Raw genomic sequence first — 14118 nt, forward strand, 5'->3', positions numbered from 1 at the left:
CATTAGCACTATGTGCCTTGCATATTTTCATCCATTGTGAGGCAACAATAAACTATAACAAAAATACTACTCGTCTCCGACTGCACTTGCAGGGAGTAAGAGGTACAGTGAGTCTTGAAGATCGACAGATGCTAGTGAATATAGCAAATTGAGGATATGGGAGTAGACTCAGCAGTTTCTGATGAGAGGTAAAACAGATAATTCAAGTAATAGAAAGCTAAAGAACAATACATGAGTATATAGGGTTTTTATAGCTAACTGTCTATCCCTCAGACCGAAAGAAGAATAAAAGGAAAGTGGTCTGAGGGGAAAATCAACCAATAAGAAAAAGGATAACTATCATACAACTTTGACGATTAATCAGCAGGTGGGAAAGTGTACTAATAATAAGTGTTGTCACGCGTGTTCAGGAACTGTATCCTCATGATGAGGTACAATCCTGACTAAAGCGTCTATTAGTATCTCCAGGCACTGATGGGGCTTGGAGCTGGTTGGCGAGATGTCTACCACTAGCCCTTACCCATTGTGCTGGCTGGCTGGGGGTGATACCCAGTCTCTGATCTATAAAGTGGTAACAATGGTTGAGAAAGCCTGTGAGGGCTATGAGAAGTAGAATAGCAAATGATACCTCCAGCCCTAGAGCCAGAGGTGTAATGGGAAAAGCGTTCAAAAACCAAGACATAGAGAAAATAATAAATGGTCCTTACATCCATAAGCACAATCTAATGTGTTCCTTGCAAGAATTTGACAACAGCAGTGATGACTAGGAGGTGTGACAACACCAACAAGACATAGTCTTGGGGTACTGGAGCATAACCACAGCAATATTCAGTGGGGGATAAGGAAGTGTACAACTCATTAAGAGAGGGAGGTTGTCATACTAATGTTGGTATACACTAGAAGAGGACTTGCTGAGTCCCTCCCCTTCAATTAGAGTCCTTCTGAGCACTACAGTTTGTGCGTCAGGAGCCTGCTATCACTGGGAACCTCATTATCTCGTCATTCTCAAACCTACCTTGTGCTACAATTAGCAAGGTAGTGCTCATCTATACTCGTCACTAAGCCCCTATCTTCTATAAATTCAACTATCCCTCCTCCTCAAAACCCACACTCATACATCTCTGGGTTTTACTTTGAGGGATCCTTATACGTACCACCCCATGAACAACCAGACCAAGTTACACTGTTGAAGCGTACAATCATATTGAAGATGGTAACTACAATACAGGTGTATATATATACTTGTCTACTTTAGGGTAGGTGTTTGTGTTGAACAAACAATGACAGGTGAAACCATAATAGGTAACAATATGTGGGAAAGTAAAGGTAAGTAGCGGTGTATAGCTACTTGAGAAAGAAAATGAAGTCCGTAGAGAACATAGTTTGTAACACCTGGGAGGTGAAGGATAGGATCATCTGGATCAAAAGAGAGTCCGCAACGAGTTCCTACCCGATCCCATTAGCTGACCGTGTCTACATCCCTCAGAACCATAAACTACGTTGTCGATGATGAGAACTGCTGTTAGAAAACCACACACAAAAACAAAATAACACACAATCCTCCCAGATTCCACGGAACTTGTTTATGGGCTTTGCCTCCTAGAACAGTGGAGTGGTCTGGTTGTTCGTGGGGTGGTACATATAAAGATCCTTCAAAGTAAAACCCAGAGGTGTATGAGCGTGGGTTTTGAGGAGGAGGGATAGTTGAATTTATAGAAGATAGGGGCTTAGTGACGAGTATAGATGAGCACTACCTTGCTAATGGTAGCACAAGGTAGGTTTGAGAACAACAAGGATGACGAGGTGACGAGGTTCCCAGTGATAGCAGGCTCCTGACGCACAAACTGTAGTGCTCAGAAGGACTCTAATTGAAAGGGATAACAATGACTTCAAAAGTGGGAAGTGACGATGACAGCAATTAACAGTGGTAGTAGTGGGAAGTGTTGTGACCACACTGGATCACAAGTAGCAGAGAGTAGTGAACTTGAGATTAGAGAAGAAGTCTGGATTGGAGTTCTTGTTCCTTTTTACAAGGTAAAATACAGGGGTTTATATAGTGAAAGAAAAGTAGGCTATGCACAGTATAGCTGTGTAAAAAGAATGAGAAAGAACATGAATTGAAGGAATGTACGCTGACAAATCCTGCATAGGTAGTACAGGATAAGATTGTCGAAAAAGGAAAAGAAAGGGATAGAACAATGAATGCTGTGAGTAATGTCACAGGTTTGTACAGCCATAAAGTAAAGTCCAATAGCAAAAAGAGAGCAGGAAAATCATGATGTCATGGGAAGATGCAGTAAAAAAAGGGCAAGGCAAAACACTATCAGTATCAACACAGTTCCTTTATTGTCAGTCAGGCATTCTATAAAATATGTGTCCATAAAAATGATTCAAAAATCAAAAATAATCGCACTGTAAATAAATGTTCTGCTGAAAAAAAAGAAACTGGAGCCACCGGTCCACCACCTAGTCCAAATCCGACAGTTCCATGGCCTTACCAATGGACTGGTTGTACTGGACCACCTGGTCAAACGAGGGAGGGAGGGAAGTAGTTCCAATTTGGAACAAGTGAGTCCCAGGCAGCATGTGGTAGGTGTAGCTGTAGCGAAGACGATGGACAAAAGATAAGTGTACCCAAGTGAATGGGACAGCAATGTACATAGGCAACGCAAGGGGATGAACCTTCTCCAGCTCAAAAACTACCCACCCACGCTCCAACCAGGCAAGACGAGTGACCGATGTTTTGATAGTATATGATGGCAGATTGACGTCATGAAGATGGACCTGTTGCCCTATTTGGACCGGCCGCCGGGGCTTTGCTGATATCAGCAGTGGCACGTGGTAGTCAACGGATTGGCGACGGAAGCGGATAGGAAGTGGTGACATTAGAAATGGTGGGGGTGCAAATAAGATGAGGAGGAGGAGGGTAGAGGTGACGGAAAAGTGGATTAGAATGGGGATCCAGAAACGACCGTCAGGTGAGAATAAAAAGGAGAGGAAGGGGCCCATGGTGGGGCTAGGCAAAGGAAGGGGAGTAAAGGAAACGACAAAAGCGAGGGCGCAATGCAATGTGTAGCCAGTGGCGACGCGAAAATTTGCCGAAATGCCAAAACGCGGAAAGTACCGGATGGAAAAGCAAAGGTGAACGTGACTGGATTGCCTAATAGAGGTGGTGCTGATTAGCCACAAGTTTGAAAAAGGCAATATTAATTACTATTCCACGTGGCACTGTGCCTGTGTGGCGCAAAGGCAAGTCTTTTTTGAATATTTGCTCCGTTATTGACACCTGTCCATGCTACCAATCAACTTTGGTGCATGACAACGCCCTTCAATATGCATCTCGTGTTGCACAATATCTTCCCCTGGAGCATTTGCAAGAAACGCGGAAAGTACTGAATGGAAAAGCAAAGGTGAGCGTGACTAGATTGCCTAATAGAGGTGGTGCTGATTAGCCACAAGTTCGGAAAAGGCAATATTAATTACTATTCCACGTGGCACTGTGCCTGTGTGGCGCAAAGGCGAGTCTTTTTGAATATTCGCTTCGTTATTGACACCTGTCTATGCTACCAATCAACTTTGGTGCATGACAACATGCACAAATATTGAAAGATCATCACAACAAAGCTCTTGTGGGACACCCAGGAGAAAGGACAATGTTTGAATGAGTAAACCAAGAACTCTGGTGGCCGAGTCATTGCACAGATATCAGACGAAATGTATGAGGATGCGAGACTTGTCAACAAACCAAGGCACATTGGACAAAGTCTAAGGCCCCTCTACATCTGAATCCAATACCCGATTGGCCCTGGCAAGTTATCACCACTGACCTCATAGGTGCGCTCCTGGAATCTAAGGGATAAACCACCATTCAGGTCTTTGTAGACTGATTTAGCAAGACTTTTGTCACCCTTGACTCCGCCGGTTACGCACATCAGCTCAGAGACAATGTAATACAACTCCATGGAATTCCTGAAAAAATCATCTCTGATTGAGGCCCTCAGTTTATGCCGTGATTTACTAAAGACTTCTATGAATTGATGGGAATAATGCCAGGCCTTTCTACAGGTTATCACCCTCTGACGGATGGACAGTCTGAATGGATCAACCAGGATCTGGAGCACTACCTTTGTGTCTTCATAAATCACAGACAGGACAACTGGGCAGATTGGCTCTCCATCGCTGAATTCACATACAATGATCATCTCCATACTGCAACAAATCAAACACCTTTCTTTTTAAACTATGGTCTGCACCTGTAACAACCAAGAGTTAGTTACTCTGGCGCACAACTAGAACAAACTATAAAGGTAGTGAGGAGGGAGTGGTTACCCCTTAGGTAGGACCGACTTAGTTGTGGGTAAACAACAGGAGGACTCACCGAGGAGTCTCCTGGATCTATTGAGGTATATATACTAATACAGAGTGTTTGTACTTATGTACTGTACAGTTGATAAAAGCAGGGGCTGATGATGTCAGAGGGCGCAGCCCATGTGACCAGCTCCACTGCGTGAGAGACTTGTATCTAAAATAGAAGGAAGGGCAGCGCCGCGCGAGAAAGGGGAGTTTGAACAAAAGGGAAAGTGCTGCATGGCACGGAGTGTGAAAACTACGGTAAAAGGTTATAGAGGAGAATGAAAATTAAAGGTCCGAAAATGTGTTATCGTAACAGCACCCACAAACAAATACTACCATTACATCATCCCCTCTATCTGTCTTCGCCACCGAGTTTGGTGAACAAATGAAACAGCTCCATGACCTCACAAAATCCTCCCTTCTTTTAGCAAACGACAATCTCAGACATTACTATGACTGTAAGAGATCCCCACCCCAAGAATATCAAACTGGCAACAAAGTCTGGTTGGAAGGACACAACATCACAACAGACAGACCAATGAAGAAACTGGGCAACAAGCATTTTGGTCCTTTTAAAATCATCCAAGAAGTTGGATCTTCCACCTACCGACTTGACATCCCAAAAAGTTGGAAATTCATTCACCCAGTGTTCAATGAAGCCATCCTATTGCCATACCATACTCCCAAATTCTCTAATCAACCTATCTCCTCAAGGCCACCACCTGAAATTGCTGAAGGAGTAGACAGATACGAAGTAGAAAGTATAGTTGCATCCAGACCTACCAAACTATGAACCACTAAACTCGACTACTTGGTCCACTGGCATGGTTATCCAGTCTCAGAGCAAACTTGGGAACCTGACACCAACTTACACATGTCTCCAATTTGCTCGCCATAAAACGCATTCTGCTGCCCCTTGCATCATCACTGCTTCACTTCATTTCTGTCCCTATGAGAATTACACTGCAATTTCTAAATCTCCAATGCTTTTTGATTGGATTACCAATCAGTTCCAAAGTGCCACTTCCGGACTTATGAGGACACAAGTCTTATAAAAGGAGAGCTGATGTGAGGAATCAATTTTTCTCATTGCATTCCCATCATGTCGTGGTTAGCAGACTCAATCCCTGTCACTCCTCTTGCCCTTGGACTAGAGATTACAGCAGGTGTTTTATTACTTTTATCCTTTTTCTTCTTATTCTCTATTCACACTCACGTCCTATCGTACCTACAACAAAGGAGACTTGTTGTAGACCCTCGAGAAGATATCCAGATGACATAGCCACGATCCAGCGCTATGTCTGGGAATACTTTGGAGGAATATGGATAAGCGAAGAAGGTTATGAGTCAGCGCCTTCTCATGGGCTTACTGATACAGCCAATCGCACATCCCTTACCAATACGTTTTCTCATACGATTAGTAAATACGATAGATCAGACCACTTTCTCCTTTTTTTCTTATTGGTTAGCTGACTGGTCAGACCACTTCCTTAGTTCTTCCCTTTCTCGGTCTGACCATCACCGTTCACTATATAACGAAGTACATACTCGATGTACTGTTCTCTAGTTCAATATTAGTTTGGATTTGCGCTTATACCAATACTCTTCATCCTCATACCCTGATTCACCACCTTCCAGCAAGGACTTGACCAGGCATTGAGCTTTGTTATATAGCTTCGTATTTGTTGCCTGACAGTACAATCCCATACACCATATTACAATACTGTAGTATGATTCTGATACACTGTTTACCCAGATACAGTCTTATACAACTATAGCAGTGTATTACAGTATGGTTTTGCCACACCACTTATCAAAGTATAGTTGTATATATCCATATCACTGTGATATGGCTTCAATACCCTGTTCCCATGGTATAGTCTTGAAAAACCAAATTGTTATATTACAGTATAGTTCTAGTAAACTATTTATCTAAGTACAGTTTTGTGCAACTATATTATTACTTTTGGATACAGTTTTCACAGCCCATATCAGGTAGCATTCATATGGTGTGTAATAAGCCAAAGTATATAATTTGGTTTGTCTGAATCATATGAATTAATTCCAGCGGGCTGTGAATAATATCTGGCTTTAGTCTGTATACCAATTACAGTGTGGGAATGTGAGTGTTTGAACAGCATGCCATGTGTAGGCTATCCGCGGTTCTGATATACTAGCTGGTTAATCCTCAAAGTTGTATGATAGTTATTCTTTTCTTATTGGTTAGTCACATCCTCAGACCACTTTTCTTCATTCCCCCTCCAGCCTGGGAAGATAGACAATTAGCTATAAAAGACCCTACATATCTATATATGTATGATTCTTTAGCTTTTTATTACTTAAATAACTTGAACCTGTTCTACTCCATATCAGAAACCCTCTGAGTCTAACCTTGTTCTTGACCTGCAATAATCTCTCACATCTATTGACATTCAGACTCATTAATTCCCTCATTGCCGAGGTTTCCCACCCAAGTATATATATACAGCCATACTTTTTGGCACTTGAACAACCCTCTGCAAACCCTCCCGTTGTGCCCTCTGGAGTCTGTAAAGGATTTCTTCATTCCAGAGGCTTTCTAGGGAAATATGTACAGCATTATTTCCATATAATGCATACATTTTATGTGCTCTGTCAAACCTCTGTCAGACCCTCAGACAACCTGTAGGGATCCCTCTACATCTGTGAAACCTCGTGAGAACCCTCCAGCCGGAAGGCTCCGAGTCATCCAAACCAGCTTGTCCGTTGTCCGGTCCAGGGCCATGCTATATCACATGACTGGATGCTTAGATAATCACACACATTGATTGATTCCTTGAACCTATATCCTTGTCTTTAGCTCAAGCCAGCCCGTCATCAACCTTTTCATTTCTGTCTGTCTGTATCACTAGTGCCTATCGTGTATCATGGACGCCCGTCTTCGTCGTGTAAACAAAGAAATCACTGGTATGTTTGCATTATGCCAATATCCTCGTTCTCTGACTCATGTGGCGGCCAAGACTGCAAGAACGATAAATCTTCAAATATTAAAATCGACCTTATCGATGAATCGCCATTCCATCTAAAAGGGTCGTTCCCAGGACCACAGGATACGCCTTACGAGGGAGGGCATTTTGAAGTCGTCAGTCTCATAAACTTCCTAACTGGGAATCACACAGAACTTATTTTGTGGTAAAAGGATATCGTGATCCCCGAGTCGTACCCATTCCAGCCAGTGAAGATGAAATTCATCACCAAAGTGTATCATCCCAATGTCTCATCAGCATCTGGTGCCATCTGTCTCGATATTCTGAAGGACGCCTGGTCTCCCGTACTCACGTTGAAATCCACCCTAATCTCCCTCCAATCCCTCCTATGTTCTCCTGAACCAAACGACCCTCAAGATGCAGAAGTAGCCAAGCATTTCACGACTAGCAAACGTAGTTTTGAAGAAACAGCGAGATATTGGACCCAAATATATGCTGGTGGACCTGGTGGGATAGCCAAGAGTGGCAAGAGTCCCGAAGCAGTCAGGGATGATGTGGCTATCGCTGGGCTAGAGAAAGCGCATGTAGATCAGTTCGAAGCTATCGGTTTCGAACGAGGCAAAGTCGTATGTCTACCTCTTCCATCGTCAATGTCAGCTATGAGCTGAGCTTTCCGACCAGATTGATGTCCTCCGGCGGTTGAACTACAGGGGAGCCAACGTCGCCAACATCTCAGAAGATAGAGTCGTAGAGGAACTATTAAAATAGCAGTTAATCACGAAGTTGCATACCCTTCAGCGTGTTTCTATTTTTTGAAATTGTCTAGCGAATTGACTGCGTTATGTAGACGATCCTCGTGTCTGAAGTGGTGACTTATCATTTTCGGTTGAGACGGAGATCCACTACGCACTAGCCTCAGGAGTTAATACTTTGTCAAAGACAAAGCACTGAACTCAATGTTACAGAGCTGCTCATACGGAATGAATCCTTGCCGCATCACGGCGTTCCAATGAACGACTCTGTATCCACCAATCATGAATGTTATCCGCACATGGTTCCAACGTCTTTCCTGATGGCGAAGCGCTATGAGCCCATAACGCTGTTTATGAACTCGTAACTTACAGGCAGCCATCACGGTCTGTGTGCTAGACTTGTTCATACGATAGACTGCCACAAGTGGGCGATGTGAGTGTGAAACAGATATTTATGTAATCTACCCGATGATCATAGCATTTCAACCACATGTGAGAAAAGGGGGCGCAGGGCAGCCGATAACGCTACTGACACGCATATAAGTGTGTTGCTTGACACATCCTTGACAAGTTATCAATTGGTTGGCCCGTAAACACGTCCCCTCTGATCAAATGAATGTAACGAGGTCCTATTGTATTACAAGTAATCTCACACCATGACTTATTCACACCTTTTCTTACACATGCATATCCGGATCAGGTACTTTGCGGGGCTATTGAGGCATCAATAAAAGTTAAAACCATTAAAGTTTAAACAACGAGGGGACTGACTATGATATTCTCAACGAGGCTTGTGGGTAGTAGTAGTATGATATGAGTGAACTATGAGCATTGGACAGATACGACGGATATGAGTGAATATAGCTACGTGTTTCCTCGAGGGGAAATTTCGGGCCCGTATGCATGCTAGTGGGTAAAGGATACAGAACCTATGCTATGGCTACACAGTTCCTTAAGAACTCGAAAAAATATAGCAACAGTCTTCTTTGACCGCCCGCAGTGGCACATCTGCTGAAAGGTGAGCAACAGCGCTCCACCCTACTATTTAGGCTATGAACCAAATTCATGGTGCCAAAGTTCAAGAGAAATTGACACAAGGAAAATTTGGATTCATAGTAAAAAGTAGTGGTGGAGCGGCGAAGCAAACTGTCTAGCAAGTGTCTCGAACCAGCGGATTGACGATTCGCCGTGGAGCAAGCTCGACGACTGAGAGGAAGAATAAAGAGAGTACTAGGGGGGGAACTCGGGTACATGGGTTGATGAGTCCAGTCCAGTCATTGCATTGTACTCTTTTATACTGCTACGGTAACGCAAACATAGGGCAGTTACTTATCGTCCAAATCTGTCTAGAGATCTACGATACATATTGTAGCACAGGTATTCCTCAAAAACCCCAACGCGCGTCGTCATAAAACAATTTACCTTTACACCATCCACGTATCAGCTGACAGGCTGCTGACCCTTTCCAGATTTTCAGATTGATTGAGATATCATGCCGGTTCCACAGAAAAGGAAAACAAAGCAACTAGTGCGATGGTAAATTTCATCATCATCAAGGAGTTCTAACCGCCAGCTGAAACTATTGCCGCGTCCGAGAAATTGGCTGTAGCACGGCCAAGATTGGGAGTGATACTAGCATATCGGAGCGAATTGCCGCTAAAAAAAGGGGGGGGGGGGGGGGATTTTTGCTATTGTGATTCCAAAATCCGAGGGGTGGACACATATGTAACAGAGGTGGGCCATGTTCCCCCTCAAGACGGATCAAGAGAAAGTAGCCGACGTCGTGTCAGCCTATTTGCGGTCGTGTATACCCCGTGCTTCCCTCGCCGAGATATGAAAGGAACTCGTGTCTTGTGATTCTAACCCAACTTTTCTAGAGGCCCCCAGAGATTACTGCGATGTGATCAGTTTTACACCCAGTTCCTTTTTAGGGAACCGGAGAACACAGCAGCAAGAGAAGACGCTGCCACCACATGGTGAACTTGAAGTAGAAGAAACATTTTCATTTCTCGTTTAAAGCTCCAGATCTCCCTCCCGAAAAACGGTGAAAGCGTCATAGGGGAATTCATTTCATGTTCGCTATCGGATCAGTGATATCAACGGGTCCCTGGATGTCAAAAAGTTTTACGCTGTGCTCCTCAAGCAGATGTGACAGTGTGGTGAAAATCGGCGGAAGCTCCCAGCAGCAATTGCTCAGCTTTTCTGACAGAACTTTTCGCTAGGCCTATCAATTTGCAAGCGGAAAATTGCGAGAATAGCCACGAAGGCAATAATCACACCCGGAGACATATGACAGCGGCCATGACACCGATTCCTGGATGAAGAAACAAGAGAATAGGACTCGCATCAACTTCAAAACCACGTAGGGTTATGCTTTGGCCAAAATCGACGGGGCCACAGATACGAATCTACGGAAGCTGAAAGCAGTGGAAGTGTCCGGTGACGAGCGAGGCAGCGCGTAGAGGGAAGCAGACAGCTCAGAATCTTCGGACCGGTCACCGGGAATGCGTCGCAAGTATCTGGCGGTAGCAAAAAGAACAATCGCTGACAAGCGAGGGTGCTTCATAAGTGAAGCTGAAGAATATAGTGAATGTAAATATGCAACAAATGAGAGGCACGAGAGCGATGTCTGTTTTTTTGACGCTGAGCGATACGACCGATCATCGTCATCTTTTTCAAGAATCATGGTGAAACATCTAAGGAGGGGGACCATATTCATAATCATGGAACTGAGGGTCTACAATTTTGTCAGTACAAAGCTCAACCGAAGAGACATAGCCGTGACTTACTCTATAAAGAGAATCGTGAAGATGACGATAGCAACGAAAGCGTCGACGCCGCATGTAAAGGCCGCCGTTAGCTTGCCACACCTCCCCTCAGACAGACTAACCACCTTAGGCGTTCCGGAGATCCGTTCTCATACGAATGTACTCCACAGAGCCCTTATAGAAAGGTTCCCCAAACGGAATCATTCCGCGTTTGCCATACCAGCTCGAAGTGGAGAGACGCGCATCGCACCATATCACGTTGACTGCTAGTTCTGAACTAGCAGCTTTGAAGACATGTTGTAATAAACTTGTCCCAATTCCTTGGCATTGATACAAAGGATCGCAGGCAAACTTGCGAAAACGGGCTGCAGATTCAGAGGGTGTGTCACCCTCACTCGCAGCTGCGGACTCAATGGCCACACTGGTAGGCATGGATTCTTTGAATAGTGAGATAACTGCGACAGGTTTGTCAATCGCAGGCAAGAATGCGCCGTAATGATGACCGGCGTCATCCTCAGGAAGACGAACGTAAGATAGTGGTTCGTTTGGCCAGAGAACTGCGTGGCGTAGCTCTAGTGTGTCCTCTACTGGAACCTTCGCGATACGCAGCGACAAGTGTGGCGCTAGTGAGTCAGGTCATTAGGTACCATTATGAATTTTGACACCATAGTAACTCATATTGACGGACCAATTTCCTGGTAGTTGTTTGCACTCCGAGTCTCCTGATTGCTCATTATTTTCTGGTGAAATTATGCGAAAGACTGGGAAAACAAAGTTAGATGAAAGCTTGGGCCGACAGAATTGAATGACCTCGGTTTTGCTTGTGGATATAGTTGAAGTTAACAATTGAAAGAAAGTGTGGTACTATAATAGTTGCTCCAGCCACTCTGACCGCTTTTCGATGGGCGCTAAAGCTTACCAATCTACCCAAAAGGTATCATCGTTCTTCTCATCCTGTTTAGTTTTAACCGAGAAAACTGAGGTTAGTGTCATTTTCGGCTCATTCCCAAGCTGATGAATATCTGATAGGGCTCTAACTATCTCTATTGTTCAATACCACACTGCCAGGTCATTTTTATCTCCGTGGGTGGCAGATTCTCCTGTCTTTACTCTTCAAAACGTTCTCGACATAACGTAAAAGTCAACGCAAATGCAGGTAAATTTTATGAGCCTCGAGTTATATCGGTTACTGGAGGCTACTTGGAAGTACCCGAAACGCAACGACTATACAGCGATCTTCTCCTGAACCCGACGCCGCCGCATCTTGACATACCGTTCTATACAAGCTCCAATAACCAGTGTCCTCAGCGAATGACGGCCCTGAGCGTATCTTTGAACATGTGCAAAGCACCGCGGCCCGCGGTGACTCCTTTGGAACTATTTCTGGACGTCGGACTCGGCCAACTTGCACCGCGACTTCGAACCTTATAAGCTGCATCAAGATCGTCAGGTCTGATAGGAGTGTCGACTGTCCACGGGGCTTAACATTCGCGAAAACGAGAAGACTTTATGGATTCGTGGCGGCTATCAAAACAGCTGGCTAACACCTGTTACGAAAACTCCCCACGTTCTTGGCTGTTGTTCTTTCGGAGAACGCTGATTCTTACTGCCAGTGGAAATCCAGAGGACCAAAAGTCTTAAGTTCTATCATAGTAGCAATTGAAAAAGACAATGACCTTTCCAATTGAAGTCAAGGCTCCTTAGCTCATGCTTTTCATTGGATAAATCAGCCGCCAGCGCCAGGCTCTTTCTAATATCTTTCTGATTTATCAAGATAGGAATTGCCTCGTAAGTCTAGCTCACATGAAGACGAAGGCATCTATTACTGAACTTTTATCGTCATGCCGTTAAGAATTTCCAGAACACAAGCGCACGAATAACAAATCGACGGTTTGACTTTGTCATGTGACAAATTAGCGAAATCGTATACTAGCATCACTCCCGCCTAAAGATCTTCCGATTCCTAGTGTCATTATAATATTCAAGGTACTAGCAGAACAGTTTATGGAAGTAGGTCTTTTCTAACGCAGTTCCTAGACTAGCCCGCATCAGGTCGAAACTGGTCACCTTTTTGTCTTCAATGATTATTGGAAAGTGCCTCGTGTCGCATCGGCTGGAAATGTGTAAATATTGACAGGACAGTGGCGCAGCCTATCTGGATTTAGTCTTCAAGTTGAACACGTTCATATGACTTAGTAGCCCTCACTCTAGCGTATACGCGTCCTCTGTTTTAAACTTGTTTCCTCTGGAGAGAAGTACAAAATATGATTTACGCCTCAGCTTATCTTAAATCTCCGGACCAAAAGAAGAGCTCTTTGTTATTCGTTCTAAGACCCGCTGTGACTGCGCTGCGAGTGGCCTTTCGAGTGGTGGTTTTGAGTTATCGCTGACACCGAACCCTCACATAGCGGTAAGCTACTCTTTTACCGCTTGAATTTATGAAAACTAAGTTGGAATATATTGTTTTGTGCACACCAAGATCCGTTATCGCACCAATGGCGTTGTTTACAAAAACCGCACTATACAAGCATGGGGTCAATACTTCTCTGGACACCGCTGCGCAATGATATGTACGAGTGAAAGGAGCGCTCTTAGGGCTATTCCATGACGTTTAGTAAGTGAAAATTTTATGTATCTATTCTTCTCCTGGCCTTTCATTGCATCGTGTCGAACGGTACCTGCGCCGTTATATTACATTGTTATCTAATTTCAGGATTTTAGTCACTTACCTCGCGCTTGCAGCTCTCTATCACAATTACACGTCGAGAATACTATATGCCTTGCCTTCAGCACGATTCAAACCTCCTTCAGTGCAGTTCTGGGCTTGTGCTAGTGCAGCTCTCAGCTTCTCGTCGCCAACGTTGATCACTTCGCGGCCGTATTTCTCTATAAAGTTTCACCTATCAATTCACCCACCTGTTTCAGATGAAAATTTAATGGATCGGGGAAAGATCAGAAATGCTGGTTATGCGGATGTCTGGAAAATGTGAGGCCTCGCCACTTCCACGAGGATACCTTTGGCTGAGTGACATTGTCCTGAAAGCTTGCTATTCGATCACTTAATTTATCAGCGTACAAGCAATCGATAGGATAGGTCGTCCTCGCCTACGCCAGGTCTCTGAAGGGTTGGTGTTTGATCTGCTGTCGCCTCTTGTGTTATGGTTGGTGCTGGAGGTCGTGATTTACGGAAAAGTGACATGGGGTTACGGGCACCAGCTCACTCTGTTGTTTTATGTATAAGCTACTTATTCATCATTATATAAATATTACTGATTGCTA

General features: G+C 44.2%; 5 protein-coding genes across 5 annotated transcripts; 3 read left to right on the top strand and 2 right to left on the bottom strand.

Moving 5' to 3' along the window:
* Positions 1-5413: 5413 nt before the first annotated feature.
* SERLADRAFT_391327 (uncharacterized protein) lies at positions 5414-5936 on the top strand (the record flags this gene model as incomplete). The annotated part of the gene is made up of 1 exon (XM_007319107.1): positions 5414-5936. A coding segment is annotated over one exon (151 nt), but the record flags the coding sequence as incomplete, so codon positions are not given.
* A 1254-nt stretch (positions 5937-7190) lies between these two features.
* SERLADRAFT_469290 (uncharacterized protein) lies at positions 7191-8647 on the top strand (the record flags this gene model as incomplete). Its single annotated transcript, XM_007319108.1, has 6 exons — positions 7191-7299; positions 7353-7474; positions 7532-7945; positions 8001-8388; positions 8442-8532; positions 8605-8647. The coding sequence occupies 4 exons, from the start codon at positions 7260-7262 to the stop codon at positions 8085-8087; spliced, it is 663 nt and encodes a 220-aa protein (XP_007319170.1).
* A 1792-nt stretch (positions 8648-10439) lies between these two features.
* On the bottom strand, positions 10440-10757 carry SERLADRAFT_438720 (uncharacterized protein; the record flags this gene model as incomplete). Its single annotated transcript, XM_007319109.1, has 1 exon — positions 10440-10757. The coding sequence occupies one exon, from the start codon at positions 10755-10757 to the stop codon at positions 10440-10442; it is 318 nt and encodes a 105-aa protein (XP_007319171.1).
* Positions 10758-10887: 130 nt separating this feature from the next.
* On the bottom strand, positions 10888-11689 carry SERLADRAFT_449807 (uncharacterized protein; the record flags this gene model as incomplete). The annotated part of the gene is made up of 3 exons (XM_007319110.1): positions 10888-11462; positions 11528-11600; positions 11650-11689. The coding sequence occupies 2 exons, from the start codon at positions 11571-11573 to the stop codon at positions 10966-10968; spliced, it is 543 nt and encodes a 180-aa protein (XP_007319172.1).
* A 1349-nt stretch (positions 11690-13038) lies between these two features.
* On the top strand, positions 13039-13934 carry SERLADRAFT_469292 (uncharacterized protein; the record flags this gene model as incomplete). The annotated part of the gene is made up of 4 exons (XM_007319111.1): positions 13039-13249; positions 13319-13453; positions 13582-13825; positions 13883-13934. The coding sequence occupies 3 exons, from the start codon at positions 13444-13446 to the stop codon at positions 13926-13928; spliced, it is 300 nt and encodes a 99-aa protein (XP_007319173.1).
* Positions 13935-14118: the final 184 nt, after the last annotated feature.

Source organism: Serpula lacrymans, assembly GCF_000218685.1.
Source record: "Serpula lacrymans var. lacrymans S7.9 unplaced genomic scaffold SERLAscaffold_8, whole genome shotgun sequence".
Lineage (NCBI taxonomy): Eukaryota > Fungi > Basidiomycota > Agaricomycetes > Boletales > Serpulaceae > Serpula > Serpula lacrymans.